This window comes from Pomacea canaliculata, linkage group LG2 (genome assembly GCF_003073045.1).
Source record: "Pomacea canaliculata isolate SZHN2017 linkage group LG2, ASM307304v1, whole genome shotgun sequence".
Classification (NCBI taxonomy): domain Eukaryota; kingdom Metazoa; phylum Mollusca; class Gastropoda; order Architaenioglossa; family Ampullariidae; genus Pomacea; species Pomacea canaliculata.
In genome coordinates this window covers 23,620,748-23,644,719 of record NC_037591.1, presented here as the reverse complement: position 1 = coordinate 23,644,719, position 23,972 = coordinate 23,620,748, and the positions used below count along the sequence as shown (strand labels likewise).

General features: G+C 38.4%; 1 protein-coding gene across 1 annotated transcript; it reads right to left on the bottom strand.

Annotated features, from left to right (window-relative positions):
• Window positions 1–252: 252 nt before the first annotated feature.
• Window positions 253–9,391, bottom strand: LOC112556863 (tetratricopeptide repeat protein 23-like). Its single transcript, XM_025226257.1, has 13 exons — window positions 9,285–9,391; window positions 8,481–8,621; window positions 7,243–7,435; window positions 6,796–6,919; window positions 5,881–6,037; window positions 5,572–5,697; window positions 5,095–5,221; window positions 4,647–4,729; window positions 3,566–3,651; window positions 3,241–3,368; window positions 2,341–2,490; window positions 2,068–2,150; window positions 253–1,333 (listed from the first exon to the last, which is right to left on the bottom strand). Exons 2-13 carry the CDS (start codon window positions 8,591–8,593, stop codon window positions 1,213–1,215), a joined length of 1,491 nt encoding a protein of 496 aa, XP_025082042.1. The 5' UTR covers window positions 8,594–8,621; window positions 9,285–9,391; the 3' UTR covers window positions 253–1,212.
• Between the last annotated feature and the right edge of the window lie 14,581 nt (window positions 9,392–23,972).

Here is a 23,972-nt window from a genome sequence, read left to right as displayed (position 1 = left end):
TTCGTCTTTGAAAGCTTATAATATTTTTATAGCGTGTAGCGGACTCAAAATATTTCACAAGCGATATTTTTAACCACTTTCTGAATTTTGTAATGCAATGTTATCCTTAAAAAAAATATTTAAGAAAAAGCCAGCTTAAAGTTGGATGAAGAGCGGTTGGGTGGTTGAAAGCTGAGGTGAAACTGGTGCACCGAGGAGCTGCTGTAGATTGGAGACAGTGGGAGATGTGGGTGGACCTTTCGTTCTTTTACAAAAAGAAAAGGTGGTTTAAGCTCATTTCTGATTCCGGGGGAAGCGTTATGATGTAAGTGATATTGTTCATTGCCCGAACTGATTGTTGACTTCTGACCTGATGTATTTCTTCCTCCATGATGTTGTCACGCACCTTCGCCCACCCACCATTCCAAATAAAATCTTCGAATTAATTTTGGCTCGTGGTTTTCATCTTTTATGTCAGAGTACATATGAGTGACAAAGACAGATTGTATGTACACACCCCTTTTTACCAGAATCTTCGTTATGTTGTGAGCAGGTAAACTTAGCCAAGTAACATCTGAACTAAACCTTCTCTATGAAAGCTTGAAACAGGATTAGTCACATTAACACCATGTCCACACAGTAACAACTACGCCACCTTGAAATATTTAATGTAAAGTCGATCTGGTTAAATAAAATCTCATTCTCAGAGGATTTATTTTTTAAAAAAAGTCATGATCAAGTGAATTAAACAGGTTGACCAGTTCTATGATAGATGCTGTACTTCTCAAATCTTACAGGTATTGCTAGGTGACTAGGACTATACCCTTGTGCCCAATATGGTGCAAACAAGGCAATAATATCCCAAACAGCCAAGCACAAAAATTGTTACCATTGCTTTAAAAACTTTGTTAGGATTTTCTTGCTGGTGTCAAAAAAAGTCTCCCTTTAATAAAGTATATAAGAACAGGAAGCAAACGCCGGCAATGTACAATAAATATGTGCCATTGGGCTCCAAACAAGTTTAAGTCCAATAAGTCTACATATTTCCATCAAGAACATCAAGTAGCTGTCAACTAAGAGATTCACTAAAGAAGAATGGACAAGAAGCCAAATACCAAAAAAAATGAAGATTTTAGTCATAGCAATGAGTGAAAATAAAACATGGAGACTTTTAGTAAACTTGTAGAATGCTAAACTTCATCCCATCATCACTCTTATGCCACTATGACCTGTTTACACCTGAGGTTTAAATCCACCAATAGCTGTGGTTCTGTTTACAATGCTGTTGAAGCGAGGCCGCTTCAACAGTTCATCTTCTTTGTGAATGGCAAACTTGTTGGCCATGCTTGGACTCCTGCAAAACAAAAATCTAACAAGTGATCAATGTAGGTATCAATATTTAGATACCTGTCCACCACATAAGACCCATAGTAGCTCACACAAGTATTTGCATCTGTTTTATCCATCCTACATAAAATAATTACACAGGGGAAGCAGATAGCAGAATGGTCAGAACAAAGGCATTTGAACCTGGAGAAGCATATTAGCTGGTGTGGTAGCCATGTGACACAAATGTACTACTAACACTTGACCCAGCTATGAAGTGGGAACCTAACATAGTTGGGAAGGTACGGTAATGATGGAGAGGAGATGGGCACCTCATCACAAACAGCTAGCCAAGAGAAAAGTGCAGTCTTTAACACCTCACTTCCCAACAACTCAAAAGTTACAAGGTGGAAAAGTTACCTGCCTATGTAATCATCTATTCTCTGAAACTTACTGGCTTTCAAAAATGGAAGTGATATGTAACCCAGCCTATAAAAGTGAACATTTGCTATACATATATAAATAAAACAAAGCAGTGCAACCAGAGTATTCACATGTCAAATTTTGATATATTTTCAGTATTAGTATTGTCTTTGCATTATCATAACCAGCACGTTGCAAAGGGTAAGGGAACTACAGTATGTTGGCATGAAAAAAGGCATGAAAATGAGAAAGATAATATAAAAAATAATTTATAGTCTGGATAGCAAGGGCTAAACAAGCAAATATTGAAATCAAGAGTAAAGGTTAAAAACTACTCACGACAAAAGCAGTTCCATGGTTCGCAGTGTGTCTTTTGTCTTCCTGTGTTTATTGCCCAGCACCAGTTTCTCTATAGTATAGCACTGCAACAGAACAGTGTAATGGTACTTTCCCAGCTTGCACAAAACATACTGCCTTTTGGTCCAGCATCACTGATAGCATGTTTCTCTAATACTCGTTAAATATCTTGATTACTTGTTTAAAAAGTAAAACTGTGTCTAAATTATGCTACTAGAATGAAGAAAATAAAACTTAAAATGAAAACTAATTTACTTTTTTGTAGCAGTGCAGTGCCTTTTCAGTGCTGCCTTGAGCAAGATGGACTGAGCCCATTAGTTTATAGGTGTCTGACACCTGTTCTGAGTAATCCCCAAACACCTGGCACTTTGGACTGACGCTTGACTTCAGTATGGCCATAGCTTCCTGGATGTAGTTTATAACAGTTATTAAACTAGAAAAAACAAAATCGGCTAGATTTGGGAAAAACTACTTTTCTCATGATATATTGCCTTTGAAAATTTCAATAAATAAACAGCCTGTGAGCATGAACTAGCTTACTCATCTTTCAATATTCACACACTTCAAATCAACATCCACACCCACATTTTTACTAATTTCCCAAAGTATTTCATTCTGTAAATGGCCTGTGTTTAAACAGCATAATTTAGTCAAGAGCAAAATCCACACTGATGTTCTGACAACCCTTAGTCATTCCAGATGTAGAGAATTATCTACATCATTCAAATATGAAAAATATAAATCTGATAAGGACATGTTTCTGATTTAATTGTGTGTGTTTTAGCTCTTTCACAACTGTTCACAGAAATGTATTACGTTAATGCTGCAAGAATGATAACTATAAATAAAGCAAAGAAAAAAACGAGGACAGTTCTTCCCCTTGGAAGACATTCAAGTTATGCCAGACACATCCTTAATGCACAGAGTTTTCACCTTTCTTTGAATGAACCTACTTTTAAAAATCAATTGAAAATTTTTCTAAGTTGCTGAAAGAAATAAGTAAAGAAGAGAGATGGAGGATGTGTTAGATGTTTCCATTAAATTTGACTTAGAGTGTGTTTGTGTGGAGATGGGATATGTAAACAACACATTTCAACATATTCCTAATGGTATCAATCTCAATAGCTTGTTTACATGTGAGTGATCATTCCCCACCTCATGCCTGTTGGTACGAATCAGGAGCCTGGCAAGCTCATCCTGCACCACCAAAGACCGGGGATGGTGAGGCCCATGCACAGTTGTACACACAGCAAGGCATTCGTTTAAGTAACTTTCTGCTGATCCTGCATATGTGACCAAGGTGATGTGTGAGGCAAAGAAAAAATATTCAGAGATTTATCTTACTAAGAGTAGTAATAATAAAATTAATATCAACAAAAGCAATAATTTTCAAAGCTGCATAGAAAAAATATTGTTAAAATTTTCTCATTCCTTGTGTGGCGACACAAATCACTAATTTTAGGATACACAAAATACCCACCCTCAGCCTCTTCTCGTCCAGTATTAGCGTAGGCCTGTGCTAACGCTAAGGCTGTATCGACCGTCTCCTTACTGCCCTGCTTGTAACTGCAGTCATATGAAATACTGGTCAGCTTATGCACACTTATGACAGGGTGCTGTACTAGTTGCAGTTGGAAAGTACAAATAATTCTACCTCAAGATATTATCTAATGTTCACATTGTGTTCCCCTCTACAGTTTGATCCTTTTCTTGTCTTGCCTAATATTTCAATGTCTCAGGCTAATAAAGTGACAAGAAATACAAGGTTGCATAGGTGATCTTCCTTTGCATAAAAGCAGACAACCACCACCATCACCGTAAATTTATTCTCTAGACCTGGAATTTTGTTATTTCAGGCTCCTTCCAAAGAGTAAAAGTGGCAAAGTAAAACGGGTAACCTTTCAAGGACTAAAACCTGTAGTTGAACCATCAATCAAGAGAAGGTGAGAAGATTATACGGGTTAGCTTTTGAAAAGTGGATCCACTGCCTAATACAAAATACAAGTGATAAAATAACAAAAAGCAGACAGCAGACAAAAAGTTTCATTCCTTTCCTTTTGTTAAAATTAACTTTCTGACCTCCCTTTGCTTGTGTATAGAGCTTAATACAAGAATGCAGTGGTACATTCATGCATCAAAACCACCGACTCTGTGTGACATACTTTTCAAGAGCCTGTTTACTGTCCAACCTCTAAAAATTATAGCATATGTTAGCTCAGTTGTGATAAACTGATATACCAATTTCAGTGGATTCTGAGAATTTGCTGCTCACCACCAGCCGGACTTGAAATTATTTTGCAAAATATTTTACTATGAAATTGTTTTATGACATCAGTCGATTTAATTAAGCAATCTATATAGTCAAAGTATAGTAATATCTACATTTTTCCAGTTTTCTAGGAGTTTGCGATTTACAAATCTATTTGCAGAAGATATCTTTCTCTCTGTAAGACTTGACGTATCATGACTAGATCCTGTTTTTTAGCAGATTCTCTGGAACAGCAAGGCAGAACCATATCTAAAATATTACCTTCCTTCGTAACTAAAAATTTTGCACTTACTTAACTGTGGCTATGTCATGTGCTTGTTGAAAGAGGCCAATAGCTTTCTCATGGTTGGAATAACGACCATTACTCTGTTCCAGCTGAGACACTTTAAGGACATCACCATGAAATTTTCAATCATTTTTCTAAAGAAGCCCTTGTGCTAAGTAAAGGTCTCAAAAATAAAATTAAAAAGTAAAGAACTTGCTTCATAACATTCACTTCACCTACAGACCAAAACATTTAGAGGCACATTACAAATTTAGATTGGCACTGCAGGCTCTCCAGATCCTTTAAGATTTATTAGCAAAGACGTCTATTATCACAGATTATAATATTCAGAATACCATGGCCTAAGTTTCATGATTATACTTTGAATGTACACATAAAAGAACAGAAACAATAACAAAATCAATTGTATAACCAGGATTTTCCGTTCAAAGGACTGGAGACAATTAAAGGATACTCTGCCATAGTCATGCAAAACAGCAATTAGTCGCATGCTGTCTGGACCATACACTTTCTCTATTAAACTGATGCTTTTGTCATATTTCTCACTAGATAGAGCATGCTTCTTCTGTCGTCCATACAGTCTGAACACAGAACAAATGAATTCCATCACAATATCTGATGATTTCCATGCCGAAAACAACTAATTTTTAAAAAAGTTTGTCACGAAACTTCTTTTATCACATTTTCAATTATGCAGCCATTAACCATCAGCACATTTTTATTTTTAACTGATAAACAATTAGGGCAACCTTTGCAAATGTAGAGAAAGGTAAACCAACTGTAAGTGAAAAACATCACAGCAACTATATATTATATACATGCATTTGTTTGTAACCTAATTTTTAAAAAAACATTTTCTTCAAATATGAACCATATACATTTAAGAAATGTGTTAACCAAGGAATGGAGCTAGAAAGAAAACCCCAGAGACCTTGCCATAGCCAGAAATAGTTGAATATCAGTCTTGTCACATTCCTTGTTGGTGACACAGTCCAGGTGACTTCGCTCCTGTGCAATGCGGTCAGCTTTGTTTAAGTATTGCTCTCCTTCACTGTACCTGACCTATGTTAAGGCATGGTGTTAAATCAATCTTATACATAACCAGTGCTTTAATTACAGAGGTGGATGCATACACATATAAAATGTGTGTGTGTGTTCGCACACATTAAGTAAAAAATATGCTTTACTTAGAATTTTAAAAAGAAAAAAAACTGATGAGAAAAGCAGCCCAAAAGGATACTTCTTCATCACAGTGCATGCTCTACCTAGAGTGTAGTACATGCGGATAAGGACTGAGTAAATCTCGGCCTTTTCTTCAACAGATCCTGATACATGGGCACCATGCAGCATAATGCTTTTGGCAGTCTCTGCATGATACTCAGCTTGAGAAGCATAACCTGTTACAACAATTTCAACACAACTACTGGCTATTGTTCTACCTTTACAGCATTCTTTTTAATTACAGCAGTGCTGTTGGAGATAGTATAAGAAACTTCAACTTTCTTTTTTATTGTCAATGTAATTGCTCTTCTTTCATCTTTTCCTCTGCTAGCAACTATATTTTCTCATAAAGCATATATACAGGCTCAGAGCTTTAGAGGGAGGCTGAAAACAGATCTAATACTGTTAGGAATAGTATTTCCATAGCATATATACATGAGTGAAATGACTTTAGTAATAAGATTTTACGGTTGGATGTTGAATATATTGAAAACTTAAAAAATGGAGACTATAAAACTGTCTTCCAAACATTTACCCAAACACCAGTTGCTTTCAAACCTATACTACATAAGAAGAAAAAAAAAGATGGAAAGTGAAGGTCCCTTAACTCAAGGGCCACAGGGGCAGTAAACTGCAGCTGATTCACCATAAACAGCCCAAGATAAGTTAACAGCATAACCCAACCTTCTCCATTAACTGTGGTTAACCTTCCCTGATAAATAACGGACACTGGGGTCCATACAGACCCCAAACAAAATTCGGCTATTTATAAAACTGTTTATCTCAACATTTTGAAATTTCTTGACTTTTACACTTTAGTGGTGGACTCAACATGGATGAAATGTTCAAATATCCGCTAAAATTCGTAGCACAAATTAAAATTCTATCATTCTATGTTCCAATATTTTTGTGGATATATTACACGATAATTTACCTTTAAGGTCAAGATAGGCTTCTCCCAAGTCAACATGGCTTTCTGCCAGCTTCCAGTGATAACTGCCATAAACAATACGCGTGAGGGCTGTGCAGCGGATGTATTCATAAATCGCTCTGTCAGCCTGCACATTTATCATCAGAGATATTCCTTTGAAAACACCTTTTCAGTCCATATGTAATGTAAAATATTAATTTACTTTTGAATATATTTAGGATGTGCAGACGAGTTTTCACTATTCTTACCATGTCCAGGCAAAGATGAAATGTATTCACAGGACTGAGAATAATTTTCATCAAGATATTTCCAGAAGACAAGTGGCACTTTACATTAGCTTTTAGGGTAATGTTTTGCACATGCAAGCGCATGCAGACACACGTATTGCAGAGAAAGACACATATACACATGCTCATGCACGTGCATGCTTGTTTGTGTATTTAACCTCACCTTTCTCAACACACTGAGTTTCCTAGCTCTCTTCTGTGCAGTAGACAGAAGCTGGTCTGGTGGTGTCATATCAATATGCTTTTTCCCATTAACAGTTTTGTACTGTCTGCGTGGTGATGCACCATCATCTGGTGAGCTTGCCTGTCTGTGCTCTGAGATATGTCCATTCTCCATGTCCTCCTCATCCTCTGATCTGTAATGTCACAAAACATCTCCAATAACTCAATTAAAAAACACCATCCTACTGAATGTTTCATGCCATTGCACTCTACTTTGTCCAGTGGTTTTAAATATTCATGAAAAGTCAAAGCATTTTTGATAGCTAAAAACTAGGAAATCATGCTCTTTTAGTTTAATATAAACATTACCATATTCATTCAATTATAAAAGAACAAATTAAGCAGGGGACCAGTAGAGGTTAAGTAAAGAGGATAAAATATGACATGTTTGTAATTATATTAAGTTTTAATTATGCACTTCGTTCTAATTACATATTAAGTTAATCAGTCCTGTAGCAAACCTGTGGTTAGTTGCAGCTCCATAATTAATGCACACCTAACAAACTGCATTGAAGTAACCACAGAATGACTTATCTGTAGTACTATCACCTTTTGTGCAGATAGTTATATGAGTACTCCCTTTATACTTATTTGTGTTAAAACTTCTAATAAATATTTTAAAACCCCTTTTAAAAACATTTTACGCCTGCCATCAGTAACCATTATCAAAGGAATTATAGTTTCCAAATAATAGGTGACATCAAATTTTTTTACATAATACAGTAATGCACCCCTATTTACTTACTAAAATCCACCAAAATCAGGTTTTAGCTGAGAGATGTAAAAGTAGGGAAATCAAACAACCTGCTTTCATTTCATGAACCATGACTTCATGTACTATAAATTCAAGCTCATTTAATTTAAACATACACATTTAATAAGAACCTCCAAACTAAAGAATAATGATGACAAAGACTCCTATAAAAATAAAATGATTTTTAAAAAATCCCATTTACGTGCCATTGTAAGATTTGTTCTCTGAATGTGCATTCCCAAGGAGTCATTTTTATTTAATAGATAGTGGCTGAACTTATTTGAACAATGCATGGCTCTGTTTGAAATATTTCATGTTAATAGCTCATCATGTCATTGGTTATCAATTCATTATGCTTATTGAAATCTTGTTTTCGCATAGTTTTCAAAGTGTAATACAAAAATGATCAGCAAAAATGAGCTCACAAGGTAATGTCTGAGTCATCTTCATCATTTTCACCTGATCCACCAATGGAAACTACTGGCAGTGTAGGAGAGGCAGAAGCCTCTAAGTCTTCAACACCTTCTTCTTCTGACATCACCAGCTCAACAAGAAATAATGTTGTACTGAATTTTTACACAGAAGAGGAGAAACAATAAGCATTCAGGAAGGTGAATCATTTTCATAGCCATCCAAAATGTACGATAAAAAAAACTTTAACAAAACCCAAATTAATTAGTGTGATAAGCTACCTTAATTCTGAATTACGTTATAATGGTGTAAAGTGAGAAATACAAGTTGACAGATGCCAATTACATGAACATTATTCGATCTTCTTCTCATTTTACAGTTAGGCTATTTCAATTTCAATTTCTCCATATCATATTGACTTGCGCAAATGCAAGTACACATTAAGCTGTAACAGCCTGTTCAGTGATGTTATGATTGCTTTGAACAAATATAGACGTACACATTATGTCAGCCAAATAATTTTAATTGCTATATTGGTAACTCATAACAGCCAGAAAAGTGTAACGCGTCCAGTGAAAGACATGATTCTAAAAATTTGTACCACTTAAAAAAGTATTTTTGTAAACACAATTAGTACGTTTGGACTTATTTGCAGCTAGCTGCAAAAGGACTTTCTGAATAGATCATTATAGTTAAGATAATTTTGTCGTCTGCGTTGTCGCACCACTTGAATTTTAGCATCAATCTAAGCTTACGACTAAAGGCAAAATATCCCCACAATAATACCGAAGAACCTACTTAAACGGCAAAATACATACATGAAGATTCCAGCAATGTAATATTACTAAGAGCCCTATGCATGGATACTATTGAGCGTCGCTATGAAAACAAACATGGACGCCATCCAAAGCCTCCAAGGGATGTCACTCTAGTCACATTTCGTCGCGTCTCCACTTTCTCCCTCCCTTGCTCTCATACAACTGACCAAGTCGTAATGTAAAAATAACGACCAAAGAATACAATAACTTAAATGACCTTTATTATTTTCTTTATGAAAATACAAAGGCACAAGAACAATGTTTCTTCAACATATATAACTGTCCTCTGACTCAGACTTCAGTGATGATGTAACTTTTATAAACTTAAAAAAATTAACCAATTCAACAATCAAACCAAAGAGGATCCTCTTTGATCAAAATTGTCCTTAGTCTCAGTTACGTCTGCCAATAACTGGTCTGGAAGCGAAGGGGACAAGCATCAGAAGAATGGTGACTGGTATGGATAACTTATGTTATATTTGTATTACAAATATCTGTGTCACAGTTTTCAGTCTACAAAATACAAACTATAAGAAGTTATGCAATTTAAGAAGCCTTTTGTAAGTATACACTGCAGTATAACTTCACTATTGAAGTAATCTTCGGTTGCTAAAAAGATCTAAAGGACAACCTATGGTGAAAAGAACTGAAGAGACTGTTAACCTCTGATTTCCCAATAACTAAATGCAACAAGGGGGAACAGAAGACAAGGGTAGGGTACAATGACAGGTACCAGTGCAAACCTGTCACATTTTGGATAGCATAAAATAGCAGCCATAAATAATGAGAGATCACGCACTGAACTCTGAGCAATATTTTTTTCTTCACAGAAGGCTAAATTTTTTTTTAAAGCAGAGAAGAATACACAAAATGTTCTTTATGTTTCTTCACTAGCACCTGTATAGTTACAGTAGCTGTACAGATATGGCAGTCTTACTCTTTCCTCTAATCTATATGTAATTGAAAAAAACTGAATAGTCCAGACAAATATTAACTCACCCACCAAATTCTGTCACCATCATATGTTTTTCATTTTGGGAAGAAAGAAAACTGAAACTGATAGCTTTGTTGTTGACAGCTGTTGTTAAGCTTGATACCTTTTCTCTGTCACTAAATTTAATTTAACTTACCAATACTGACCTTAAATACATTTGTGATACAACTTTAAGTATAGCATATTTTTATAAAGACAATATAAAGTAAAGCACTTAAATAATTATGTTTAAACATTAACATAAATGCATGAGATTTTACTTAAGCCTGTCTGCCATCACACACATGTAGAAATTAGTTTCTGTTAAAAAAAAAAAAAAACCCTTATCAGACTACCCACCTTGCAATAGATCCCACTCTCATATCTTAAGTATTGCTTGTGAATATTTTCCTAAACAGCTGAGAGCTACACAATTCTAAAATCAATAAATGCTTAAAATTAACATCTTTACTTCCACTTATTCAGCTTCACAATTCAGCCCCATATGTATTGTCGATAAACCTTATTTGGCAATTGAGCAAGAAAGTTGTTGGAAGAATTTATGTGATTTTTCAAGAATATTTTAAACTAAGTTGATCAGCAGAAAGCATGCAAATATGCAAATGAGGTTTGCATCCTTGTTACAGGATAAGCATTTTATCCTTGAAGGAAAAAAATTATGACACTATATTCTGTTTACTAACTTTATTCAGTATTACCAATAATATGGTGCTGTGAAGGAATGGAGCTTTTCAAAACAGGCTTTATGTAAAAAAAAAAAAAACAACTCTTTCAAACTAATCACACTGACTTAATTAAGTTCTAAGATCAATGCTATTCGTTTACTTCATTTGACATTCTGAATGTCATATGTTAAAGAGAAGTGCACATCTTGTACAAGAATTCATATCTAGAAAAACATTTACCGTTAGTTATGCAAGTATACGACATACCTGCAAATTTGAGGCCAATTGTTGACAACAGAAAAGTTGTATGATTATGGTCCACACTGTAGTTAAGACCACCACCATTAAAAAGTAAATTAAAATTACTGGTCTCACTCTACATTCTGCTATACAAATGCCAGTAAGGACAATTACACATCAAACATTTCTAAAAAATAAATCCTGCCAACAAAATTTGTACAGATTTTTAGGCAGAACTTTACAGCATGCAGTATATCACAGTCAGCAAGTTCTCCTCTACAAAAGCAAAATCTTGCAACAATTCTCAGCTATAAGAACCCACAAAATTTTGCCAACATTGTGGGATGTGGTTTATAGGTTGAAAGGCATTTTCGTGTCACCATCACTTACCACACATTATTTTCTTTGAAACATTTGAGAGTTTGAGACATACCTATTAGAATAAAATCAATTTACAGTCATGATGTTTGACTGTTACAGATTTAGGGTTGTATGTTTGACAACCAAAGTTAAAGGACATTCTCAATGTCACCTAGCAGAAAGTAAAACCTTAAATAATAAAATTTCTGTGACATTTAATAATGTACATTTCTAAAGAACTTCTGTTAAGAAAAAAAACTAAACTCTCCACAAAATATCACATGAACATGTAAGCAGAGTGAATGAAAAACTCCACTGTTTCATTAACTTCTTTCCCCTTATCCCCCATCCCTAAAAATAACAAATAACAAAGCATATTCATATTTTTTTTAATGGTCCAGTACCACAAACACTTTGCTTGATTGTCTGAATGAGTGACTTGCATATTTTCTTACAATACCTTTTATAAAATTACTAAGATGAAAAATTGTCTATCGCAGTGGTTCTCAACTTTTTCTAAGCCCCACACTTAGAAATGTTTAAACTTCCTAAAAATATAAACATTCAAAATTTCTAATTTTTGAACCACAAATCAAATCAAACACAGTACTGTGGGTGGACAAATAGAACTTTAAAAAAATAAGCTTTAACTCAGTGCACAAACTGAAAATATAAAATTGAGCTGTTAGATTCCAATTGAGAAAATATGTAAACAAAATATTCAGTCCCACTTGTGAACAGATGTTTTATGATTTTAAAATACTTTAATAATCAATTCTATATTATTCTTCCCTTTCAATAAAATGAAGACTGCTAAGTATTCCATCTGGTGCCCCTGGGGATGTGGGCAACCAAACCTGGGAACGCCTAAGTATAGAAAATGAAACAGGGGCTGAGATTTTTTAATGACCTCATATCTATCCTGAAGATACAAGGTGGAGCAGTAGATGTAAACTAATGCAATAAATGTTTACTGGGAAAATGCTATCACTTTGTGCTGCAGTGCAATTGAGCCCCTTTCAAGTAAACAGGCTTAGGTAATCTTAAAATGGTTTGACGCAAGGAATGCCTTAAACTTAAAAGAGAAAAATTTATAATTTGCTAAATGGAAAAAAATAATTGCATGCATGAGCTGATTTCCCAAACTACAGTGCTTTTCTGCATACTTGTGTGCAAGGATAATCATAAAAAATGAAAATCAAGCCAGATTAACATATACAAAATCTGCCCTTTTCTGATGTATTCATCAGAATGCTTTAAAATTTACCCTTACAATGAGCTAGTTTCAAAAAGCAAGTATATGGTGGGTTAACATGCTGTTTAATCTGTGAATGTACCGATGGCAGGAAAAGTGGTGGTAGAGTTTGTAGGAGAGGGGGACTAAAATCTACAATAGCACTAATTTTAGCTACATGTAGTATTTATGTTTGTGCATACTAAGCCTTGGTTTACTTAAGTACACTGAAGTACTGAGTCAGTCACTCACAATACACGAAAAAAAAAAAAAAACACATCAAAACATCCCATGTAATGAAAGGGAAATGTTATGGGAAAGGAGGAAAGAAATACACTATGATTAGCAGTGTTTTCTCAATGCTATGTCAACAGCTTTAAAATAACATGCTCTATTCATGCAAAACAATTAGATTACTTTAAACCGTTGTAATATCATAGCACAGAATGCAGGATCTCTGAAATGCATACAACCTAAATTAAAACCTGAAAACAAACACACTGTGGATCCCAAAGAGGGTCAGACAATGTGACAATAAGGAAAATCCACACATAGATGAATAAGCATTATGACCAAACTGAGCAAACATTTCATCTATAATAGCAGTGAAATCAATTCTTTGGAGCATGGTGACCTACTGTTTCTGAAAGTCAAAGAAGTATCCGAGATAAAAAGACTTAACAACATTGTACTATATAATGCACTTAAAAAAAAACTAAAATGTAAAAAGAAATTAAATAAATCTTCCTTCATACCATTACCATATGATTGCAAAGAAATGCATATGTATTAAGTCATTAAAACAATTTTTAATGCTCATGTGCATACACTCCGACTCGCACACACATACAAACAAAGTGTACATAAATTTAAAACAGATATATGGTATATATACACACACACAATTTCAACTCAAATTGTATGCAAAAAATGGAGCAAATATATTAGACCTCAAGGAAACTGTACAGCAAGCAATCAACAATGCCACAATATAATTTCTTGCTTTCATATCTCAAGTCATATAAACCATGAAACACGATTTACAAGATAATAATAAAAATTGAAGCCCCTTTTCAAATAACTGCAGTCCAGCTTTATTTTTCTAACTCAGAGCTAGCATTTGTTGAATAGCCAGCACTGCATGTTGTTTTCAAACCACAAGTGTAAAAACAAATCAAATGGTGCTAAACTAGAAAAAAAATCTTGCCAAAATCTGGTTAATTCTCCCTTAAAAACTGATCTACTTAAACTATTTTCTACAATTACACATATTAAAGTCTTAATATGGTTGCAAGGCATAGGAAACTAAGATCTACTAGAGTAACAGTACAACTACAAGTTATCAGTAATCACTGATTTTCCATTCCACCTGAAGAACTATGCTGCATTTAATTAGACAAACTCTATTAGAAATTTTATTTCACATGCAGGGAAATAACTGGAGCAAAAGTATAAGACAACACCCATTTTAGTCTCTGAAACAGGGGTGCCCAAACTACAGCCCACTTATTTTAACCAGACACAACATAATTTCATTTTTCGTTTTTAATGTCATGATTCTGGCAAAACCACGTTCTGGCCAGCGAGATTTTATATCCTGTCCTGTGCGGCACTCAGGCAAGAAAAGGTTGGGTGCTACTGCTCTAAAATAACAGCATCAGTGCAGTGCATGTTGGCGAGGCAAAATTGAGGAATAAAAAGAAAAAAACAAACTCTGCTGGACTCAGCCTGCAATATATGTAAATTTGAAGGCACTGACCAGATATACTTGACCCACAAATAAAATGTATTACATATTATTAAGCATAGATGAGAAACAACTTGATCAAATTTTTTTATCTTTTTATAGAAAATACACTATCCTTGGGAAATACCCTGTTGTATTGGCCACTTAATGAGATATAAGCAGGGCTTCTGCTAAGGCTAAATTCTTTGGGGTCCCAAGGACCCCTTCTTCAGATTTTTAAGGGGTCCCTGTTCTTTGCCCAAATTTGAATGGGAACCCATTGACGAAAATTGAAGGGGTCCTCCGAACTTTAAAATTTTTGCGTAAGCAGAAGCCCTGTATAAGCAAAGATAAAAGTCTGACATTTGTATTAGGTTTTTATCCCCTTTACCATCCAAACATCCCTATATGATCATACCTGTCATGGACAAAACAAACCAGATGAGATCCTTTAGGTAGTGCTATTACTGCTCAAAGCCTGATTTTTTTTTTAATCAATGAAAATTGCATTGCTCTAGGTCTTGGAAAAATAAAGGTATTAAACTGTAATTCTGATGATATGGAAAGATTTTTTAACAAAAGTGTACTTTTATAGTTTTGTAGTAACACAGCCCTTTAAAGACAATACAGCAACCTAGTTTTATATGTAACATACTGAACTCTTGGTCAGTCTTTCATCCTAATGCCAAATGTAATCTGCCTAGTATGTTTCCAATCTCATTTCTATAGAGGATTCATTAGGTCTACTAAAACAAGCAAAAGCTAACAAAATCAGGAATGACAAAAGAGAGACCTGGTGTTTCTAAAAAAGAGCATATTCTACTCACGCACCTCTCACACAAATTTTTAAAAAGTGTGTAAAGCTGCATACATGCTCTCTCTCTCTCAATTTCACAATTTCACGCAATCTTTCTCCCATCTCCCTGCAGGCACAAGGATGCATATATGAGATATGTAAGCATACACACATCCCCATACACATCCACAAACACATGGAACAAGAATCAATCTTTTTCTCTAAAAGCCTCAGTAAATGTAGAAAATATTAAAAGAAATGTATAAGGAAGATAAAGTCTTTATAAATGTCAGTAAAAGCCTAAACTCTTCATTTCAAAATGTCTAACAAAAGAGACTAAACTACTGTAAAAAGAACTGGTCATTTTCATGGTGAATATAATGTGAACCCTTATTTTTTAAATGGTAAGGTACACCCGCCTAGATACCAAAAAACGAAGTCAATGAATTTGTACTGATGATACAGAGTACAGATTATTTCATAAAGAAATATAAAGAAGTTCAAATATTTTAACAAAATAGAATGAAGCACAAACTGTAGATCAAAAGATGCAAACATAAAGGAAAACAAGGTTTATGGAAACTTCCAGACCTATTCTTTGTCATTCATAAATGCTAAGACTAAGTGCAAGACTATTTCTGCATATTTGACATTTTACAAGTTCTGAGATCTGTGATGTTGATACCCTCTCTTTTCGCAACATGCAACCTTTCCTGCTTCCCCCCCACCCAAAAAAAAAATCCCAAGAAAATAATAATTAAAAAAGAGTGTTATGACAAGCTCATGTGTGAAAGCTGTAGAAAAACATCAGAAAGTTCATAAGGATCTCTTTTTTGTGAGTATTTTATTTATTTTTTTTTAAGATTAACCCTCAAAGATTTTTGCAATGTTTGAATATTTAGCTGCCAAAAAGATGTTTACTCTTGAAAGCTTGTGGAGAGACACATTTTTAATTATTGCTAAGGAATCTCAACAAAACAATTTCCAAATACCTGAAAGGACATGAATAGTGACTGGTTTTGATGTCCACAATCAAAATCCTTTAACCAAAACAAATAACCATCTTTCTCTAGAAATTAACTTTAGTTTTGAGAATTAGAAAGAAAAAGAGACATTTTCAAAAAGCTATTTCTGAAATTAGGGTTGGAGGCAGGAAGAGTGGTAGTTCAGAATATGTTAAAGACAGAAAACTGCAACACAGGCTCATTCCATTGATTGCACCACTACCTGATCTGCCCCCTTCGCACCAATCAACTTACATATATACATCACATACACACACACACCCGTCAGCATCATCATATTAGTGCATGAACAGCCTTTTCAATCATCTTACATGAGAAAAACTTTTTAATTTCAGCTTGATGTAAGAAAATTTGCACCTTCTCAACATATCCGTTACTCTGCTATTTCCAGAAAAGAAATTAGCAAACCATTCATGTTTAAATATCTACATTTCATCCCCAGGACTATCATATCCCTCTTCAATGTCTCATTAAAATTGAAAACAAGGTTTACCCTCCCAATACAATAACTGACATATAACAGTATTTCTGGAAAAAGCACCGACATGATATCACACACTAAGGCAAAGAAATTAGAGAACTAATCAAATCTAACCTGAAAATATGTTCTACAGAATTATACTTTGTGGACCAAAGATCTCTCATGTTTTTCAAAAGCCATCAAAAAATATTATTCCCCTTGTACTACAGGGGCTGTCCAGGAAAAACACTGACTAGCTATAAGGTTTCATGATTTTATACTGATAAAAAATAGCACAAAATGGAGTAGTTAAGACAAAACATTCCATAAAATTGCATACTGCGAACCCTCAAATGTTGAACAACACACAAACAGAAGAATATAAAATGTTTAGTTCCTGCTAACCCTCTAAAAGCTATTCTCACATAGGACCAGTCAGCCTGACCAACATGTTTTTGAATGAGCTGGGAACAGCAATTCTTCTTTTAAATTATACATACAACTGAAATCGTAGATATCATGTTAACTGTTTTTGTATACAATTGCAACATCACGCAGTTTGCTGTTTTTTTAATCCTCAAATCTGGTGGAGAATGAATGTCATAACAGGTGAACACTGTAATGGATTGAATGGGGCTCTGTGGGCAATGGCTATCTTGGTGCATTCGTACAAACATCTGGCATGCGCCCACACATATCTAATTACAACGCACTCAGTGCAGATCTTAATAAAGAGACTTCAGAACAAATGGAAAGAGTATAATAAACAAAAAGATACATATATATTAACAAAGAAAGTTTACAAGTACTGACATAATCTAAGAACTTCTCTCTAGCTGATCTCTGGCGTTAGCGTTCGCACAATGTAATTCCATTTGTCGCTTTCACGTGTCACTGGTAAAGTTCACAATTCGAGTTCACTGTTCACTCATTACAGATCACAATTCACAGTTTCAGTCCCTGGCGCCTATACACCAAAATACGCTGGTTACTCTGTTTCTAGGCAATTAATTCGAAGTTCTCACGTCCATGGACACTTTTACGTCTGGCTAGGATCCCTCAGACGGACCCTCTTGCGGCCGGCTCACCAGCTCGCTACTTGGAGAAGTGGCGTGCTCTGCCCCTCGCCAGACTTCCTTCTTCCGTGGCGTAACTTCCTCCGTTGGCCTTGGAGGTGTAGCAAGGTCTGGACGCAGTGTAAGGGGCGTTGCTCGCCTCAGCGGTCCCGACCTTCAGCGGCCAAAGAGAGGTCGGGCTTTTACCCGGTTGTCTCCCTCTGCCATGGTCTACTTGCGGCCGCTTACTCGATTGTTGTCGTAGCTTCGACTGTCCGCTGGTAATAAATGGTGCGGCCAGACATTGGCGCGCCAGTCGGGCCGATATGCCGCCAGCTTGACAGTTCATTGCTTTAACATTTCAAACAACCTTACCCCCACCGACTACATACCAAACTATACTAAAACATAAAATAGCTCAAAAGTAGAAAACCTATTTTCTACATCACCCCCTCCTCCGGGGGAAAAATTGTGACTGCTAAGGCACAATTTTTCAAAAATACAAATCCAGACATAGTTACATGAAATGAGTAAGCATAATTCAATCAAATTCAAACAGTTGCTAAAATTATTACCACATATGCATCTGTCAAATGAATAAAGCAACAAGTAATCAATTACAACAATGAACCTTCATGAGAGAAAAAAAAAAATTACTCTTAGCACATAAGCCAATTCACCTTCAAAGTTGCATTATGCAAAGACCACTCTACATAGAACCTTCTGGTTCTGCTGGCGCGCAGACGCTTCCTCTGCCGCCCTAGGGTATCCCTTTAGTCCACTTGAATGGAGCTAGTCGGCGATCACCCTCAACCTATAAAAATTATGCAGCAACCCCTCGGGTTCTGCTGGCGCGCAGGCACTTTCTCTGCCGCCCTATGGGCATCCCTCTAGTCCACTTGAATGGAGCTAGCCGGCGATCACCCTGAACATATACAAATTATGCAGCGCGCAGACGCTTCCTCTGCCGCCCTAGGGTATCCCTCTAGTCCACTTGAATGGAGCTAGCCGGCGATCACCCTCAACAACACAGGTACACCCTACGATGCTACCCGACAGACTACCCCTCGGACTAGCCTACCCACGCCACTATAACATTTAAATGAACATAGCTGGCCCTGGCTCAAAAACACATTACACCCCAATATATCAATTGTGTACAATACACTCACAAACAAAAAAATTCCAGTGCTAACAGTGTTGATAGCATGTTACATAAAAGGCCAAATGCAATACTGCAGATTGTGAACAGCTGATATGCACGAGACTGGTTATAAACATCATCATAAAGAAAAAATTCATCGTGAGTACAATCATCAACATGATCTTATCATTAAAACAAAATTCACATTAGTGCATCTCTCCTCATCATCATCAACCATACAGCAGTCCACATCTCAATATTATTATAGAGAAAAAGAAAGAAAGAAAAGAAAAACAAAATCGGCGTTAGTACACTCCTGTACACACTATAGGCTATAATCATCCATCAAAGTCATAATCGCAATCATGATCATATTCATAATGCATCATCAATAAAAAGTGGTCAGAACCTGAAAAAAAATTTTACATTGATAGCGTGACAAGGTTCTGCCTCAACATTTTTAGAGCCCGCGATAGGAGACCGAAAAATTATACTCCTGTAGCGCTAAAGCCCATCGCATAAGCGGCCGTGGTAGTGTTAGCCCGTCTAAGGTAGGTTAGTGGGCGGTGGTCTGTTTCTACAAAGAAATGACTCCCAAAAAGATAGCGGTGGAACTTGTCGACCGCCCAGACGAGTCCGAGGCACTCTCGCTCTACAGTCGAGTACCGCGTTTCGCGCTCCAGCAACTTCCGACTGGGGTACAGAATAGGGTGTAGCGCCCCCTTGTCGTCGTGCTGCATCAGCACCGCGCCTAAACCTGTGGAGGAAGCGTCCGTCCTTACGGTAAATGGTTTCGTAAAATTGGGGAGTTGTATCACTGGTTCTGAGGACAGTGTTGTTTTTAGCGTGTCTAGTGCCCTCTGGCACTCCTCCGTCCACCTAATTTTATTTGGCTGTCCCGCTTTGGTGAGGTTGGTCAGGGGGTTAACTGTCGCTGCATAGTTATTTATGTATCGGCGATAAAAGCCCACTAGACCCAAGAGGGAGCGCACCTGTTTTTTCGTGTGGGGCGTTTGGATATTTAGAATTTTGGATACTTTGCCCGCTTGGGGCCGCATAGTTCCCTCCCCTACCTCATGCCCGAGGAATTCAATGGTCGTGAAGCCCACTTCTACCTTTGATGGTCGGGCGGTCAGCCCGTGAGATGACAACTCTGTCAGCACGTTGTCAACTGATAGCAAGTGTTGGGTCCATGTGGCTGATGCAATGAGAATATCGTCAAAGAAGGACACCGCCCCGAAACGTTCGAGGTTGAGCTTGCGCATCATTCGTGCAAACGAGCTGGGGGCCGTTGACATCCCGAATGCATGCGCGTGAAATGAAAGAGGCCGAGAGGTGTCTGAAATGCGGTTTTCTCTTTATCCTTTTCTGCCATAGGTATTTGCCAATACCCTTTTGCCAGGTCTATTTTCGTGAAATAGTTTTTGCCCTGTAGTTGAGAGAACAAAAGCTCCACGTCTGGAATGGGTTCTGCATCGAACCTGGTAACTTTATTCAGTTCTCTGAAGTCGATGCAGAAGCGTGTAGAGCCATCCTTCTTCCGCACTATCACTACTGGGGAAGCGAAAGGGGAAGATGACTGCTCGATGATACCTAACGCTAGCATCTTTTCCACCTCTTCTTTGACGATTCTCTCGGATGTGAATGGGAGGGGGTACTGCTTAATGTTAACGATGACATTATCGGTCAGGGTTATTGAGTGGTCTTGAAAGTCCGCAAGTCCCGGTAAGTCTGTAAGCATTTGTTCGTGTTTGCGCAGGACTTTATAAACCTCGTCTTTCTGAGGGGTCGAGAGTGCGGGGTTAATGCGCACCTGATTGAAGTCCTCTGTTCGCACGGTGGGCATGCATTTGATTATGACTTTCTCTACGTCACTGTCTTCTGTGGAACATTCACCCGCGATGATACCGATCAAACCCTGCTGTACTGAGGGAGGGGGGGTGCGCGTGATGTACTCACGTAACAGGTTAATGTGAAATAGTTTCTGAACCCCTTCGCTTGTTTCTATCAAATAGTCATACATATTGATGCGCTTTCGGACTGTAAAGGGGCCGCGCCACTTAAACAGCATCTTGTTATTGGCAGATGGGAGAAGGACTAAGACCTGAGAGCCCTCTTTGAAAGATCGCACGCCAGCCTGACGGAATTTGTAATCCCTGTTCCTCTTTGATGTAGCTTGCACTGCATCTTGTGCACATCTAACCATATCTCTGAGCGCGTCCCGCAGGTCAGACACATACTGTGATGTTGTGGTGGCGTGACGTCCTCATTGTCGGCGCCGGTCACGTATCATACAGCAGTTGAGAGGGGCCTTTAGGGAGCGGCCATAGAGTAATTCAAAAGGTGCGAAGCCCGTTGATTCCTGGGGAATCTCCCGGTACGCGAATAATATCGTTGGTAAGATAGCGGGGTCCCAATCTCTTGGTTTGTCTGTCATCACTCTTTTTAACATAGTTTTAGAGTTCCATTGAAGCGTTCGACCATACCGTTGGTCTGAGGGTGGTAGGTTGTGCTGTGAAGCTGGGACACCGACAAGAGTTTCATAACCTCGCGCATAATCTCAGAGGTGAACTGTGGCCCTGATCCGACAGGATTTCATCGGGAATTCCAGTGTGGGAAAAAATTTTGTACCAGGGCCTCAGCCACCTCCTCTGTTGAGATAGAACGCAATGCGACCGCTTCAGGGTAGCGTGTGGCCACGTCCACGTAAGTGAGTATATGCCTGTGACCTCTAGCTGATTGGAGGTGAGATTGGCCGATAAGGTCTATGGCCACTCGTGAGAATGGTATATCTATGACCGGGACCGGCTGAAGGGTGCCGGCGGCACCCGCCTTTGGGAACGTTTTCTGGCACGTATCGCAGGAGCGACAGTATCCTTAACCCACGCCTATAACCTGGCCAGAAGAAGAATGGGTGATGCGTTTGAACGTGCTATTGGCTCCCATGTGTCCGCCGAACAAAGAGTCGTGCGCGGCTATTAGCACCGACTCTCGAAGGCAACTGGGACCACCACCTGCCAGGTGACTGTCTGGAGTTTTGTACCAGTGATCCGCCTGTACAGCAACCCATCTCTAATAACGAACGCTGCCGCGGGGTGTCCCGGTGCTTTCCCCCCCAAGTTTGTCAAACAGGGCTCTTAGAGTGGTGTCTGCTAGCTGCAGTTCAGCTAATTTTTCCGGGTTAATGTCTAGCTTGGGGGTTTTCGTTGTCAGGAGCGGGTGAAAGGGTTTTTCTTGCCTGGCCGCCTGAGCGCGCGTGTGAGCGGTTGCGGCCGCTTGTGTACAATGAAACGTGGACCCGTCCACGCAGCCCAAGATGACATCGCAGACGGGGTTATCGATAACGCATGCCTCTACCGTTCCTGAGAAGTATGGGCACTCGAGGCGGACTAGTGCGACCGGAAACTGTACGGTCTGGCCGTTGAAAAGACGCACAATTGCACTTTGCTCAGAAATTGTTCGCGGCGTAGCAAGCTCCGTCTCACTCCGACCGTCGAGCAACCGGAATCTAACATCACTGTGACGGGTGTGCCACCTAGCGACCCCTGGCATGTCTGTATGGACGGTGGTAAATTCTCCGCCGCTGACATACCGATGGCCACTTCGTCAGCGATTTCCACCCCTTCGCGCTGTGTAATGTCGGACTCCGTACTGACTATAAGCCCGATGGAAGCGAGGTTTGGTTTCTGGGGATGAGGACTTGGCTTAAACTGCGGCCTCCCGCACCGCTTCCACCAGTGATCGTGCGAACGGCAACCCCAACACCCTCTTTTATCCCCGTAGAACTTCAAGTCGGTGGGGTCGATGCCGTTGCCGTTGTCTGGCGTGTTTTCCCGGCTACGGTTTGTGAAACGGTGATTACGCCGGCCTGGGTAACCGCCCGCATGGCTATTTTCTGAACGTAATGTCTGTCGGTGGCTCTCGGAGGGGGGCGTCGTGTTCCTCCGCTCGCTGCTAGGGGCTCAGGGATCCCGGCGTTTGCGCAGAACACGTTTGAGTCAGTGTTTGCGGCCATGGGCCTATCTCTGTGTGCCTCTCTATACCTGTCCGCTGCTTCCACTAAGTCGTTAACTGTCTGATATTTTCTCTCCATCAGGAAAGAAACTACGTTGCTAGATAGGCCAGCTAACAGTTGCTCCCGTAACAGCAGGTCGACCAGTCTACTAAAGTCATTTGTTATATCCCCCAGCTCTAGCCATCTGTTGAAATATCGCTTGATTCTCGAAAAAAATACGGCTATGGTTTCTTCTCGGTCTGGCCGAGCGGCTCGGAATTGCCGACGGAAGCCTTCCTCCGTACATTGAAAACGGGTAAGGAGGTGCTTCTTTACCTTGGGGAAGGAACCTAAGTCCTCCTCGGGTATTTCGTGATAATATGTCAGGGCCTTCCCTCTAAGGAGATTCGAGAGATTGCCCGACAGTTCGTCTGCGTGCCATTTATTCATGGTAGCGTGTGACTCGAATCGACGAATATATGAGTCTATATCGTCACTCTGGTCGTCCCAGTAGGGCATTTTCGGTCTAGTACTTGACATAACCTCCCTTTCCCTGATCCCTACCCCGTCGCTTCCAAGGTGCCTCTGCGACTCCATCTTCCTGTTTTCCAATGCTATCTTTTCGCGTTCTACCGCTAGCCTTAGGCGTTCTAACTCTACGTCTCTTTTTTTCATTTCTGATTCGTGTTTTGTTTTTCTGCTTCTCGGTGCGCATTCACTCCTTCCTGAACATATATTGTGAGGCCTTACCACTAAGTCTATCGCTTCGGCATCCCTCTTTAGCTCTTGTATTCTTTCGCTCTCAGACGTCGCGTTGCCTGAGTCTACCGTTTGCTGTGAGGGTTCGGCGGTCTGGGCCATATCGTCTCCCTCTTGTATATCCCACATGGTTCCAACTCAAGAGAAAAAATAACGTAGCTTCTACTTATATATGTTAACACACTTTGAAGAGAAAAAAAAAAAAAGCATAAAAACAAATCTTAACACACTTTGAA

Excerpts from the sequence above, each read along its gene's own strand:
- LOC112556863 (XM_025226257.1), bottom strand. The coding sequence starts at position 8,593 with ATGTCAGAAGAAGAAGGTGTTGAAGACTTAGAGGCTTCTGCCTCTCCT. Across the intron at positions 6,920-7,242 it reads AACTCAGTGTGTTGAGAAAG|GCTGACAGAGCGATTTATGA; the intron begins GTGAGGTTAAAT and ends ATAAATGTGCAG. Across the intron at positions 2,491-3,240 it reads TTCGTACCAACAGGCATGAG|GAAGCTATGGCCATACTGAA; the intron begins GTGGGGAATGAT and ends AACTACATCCAG.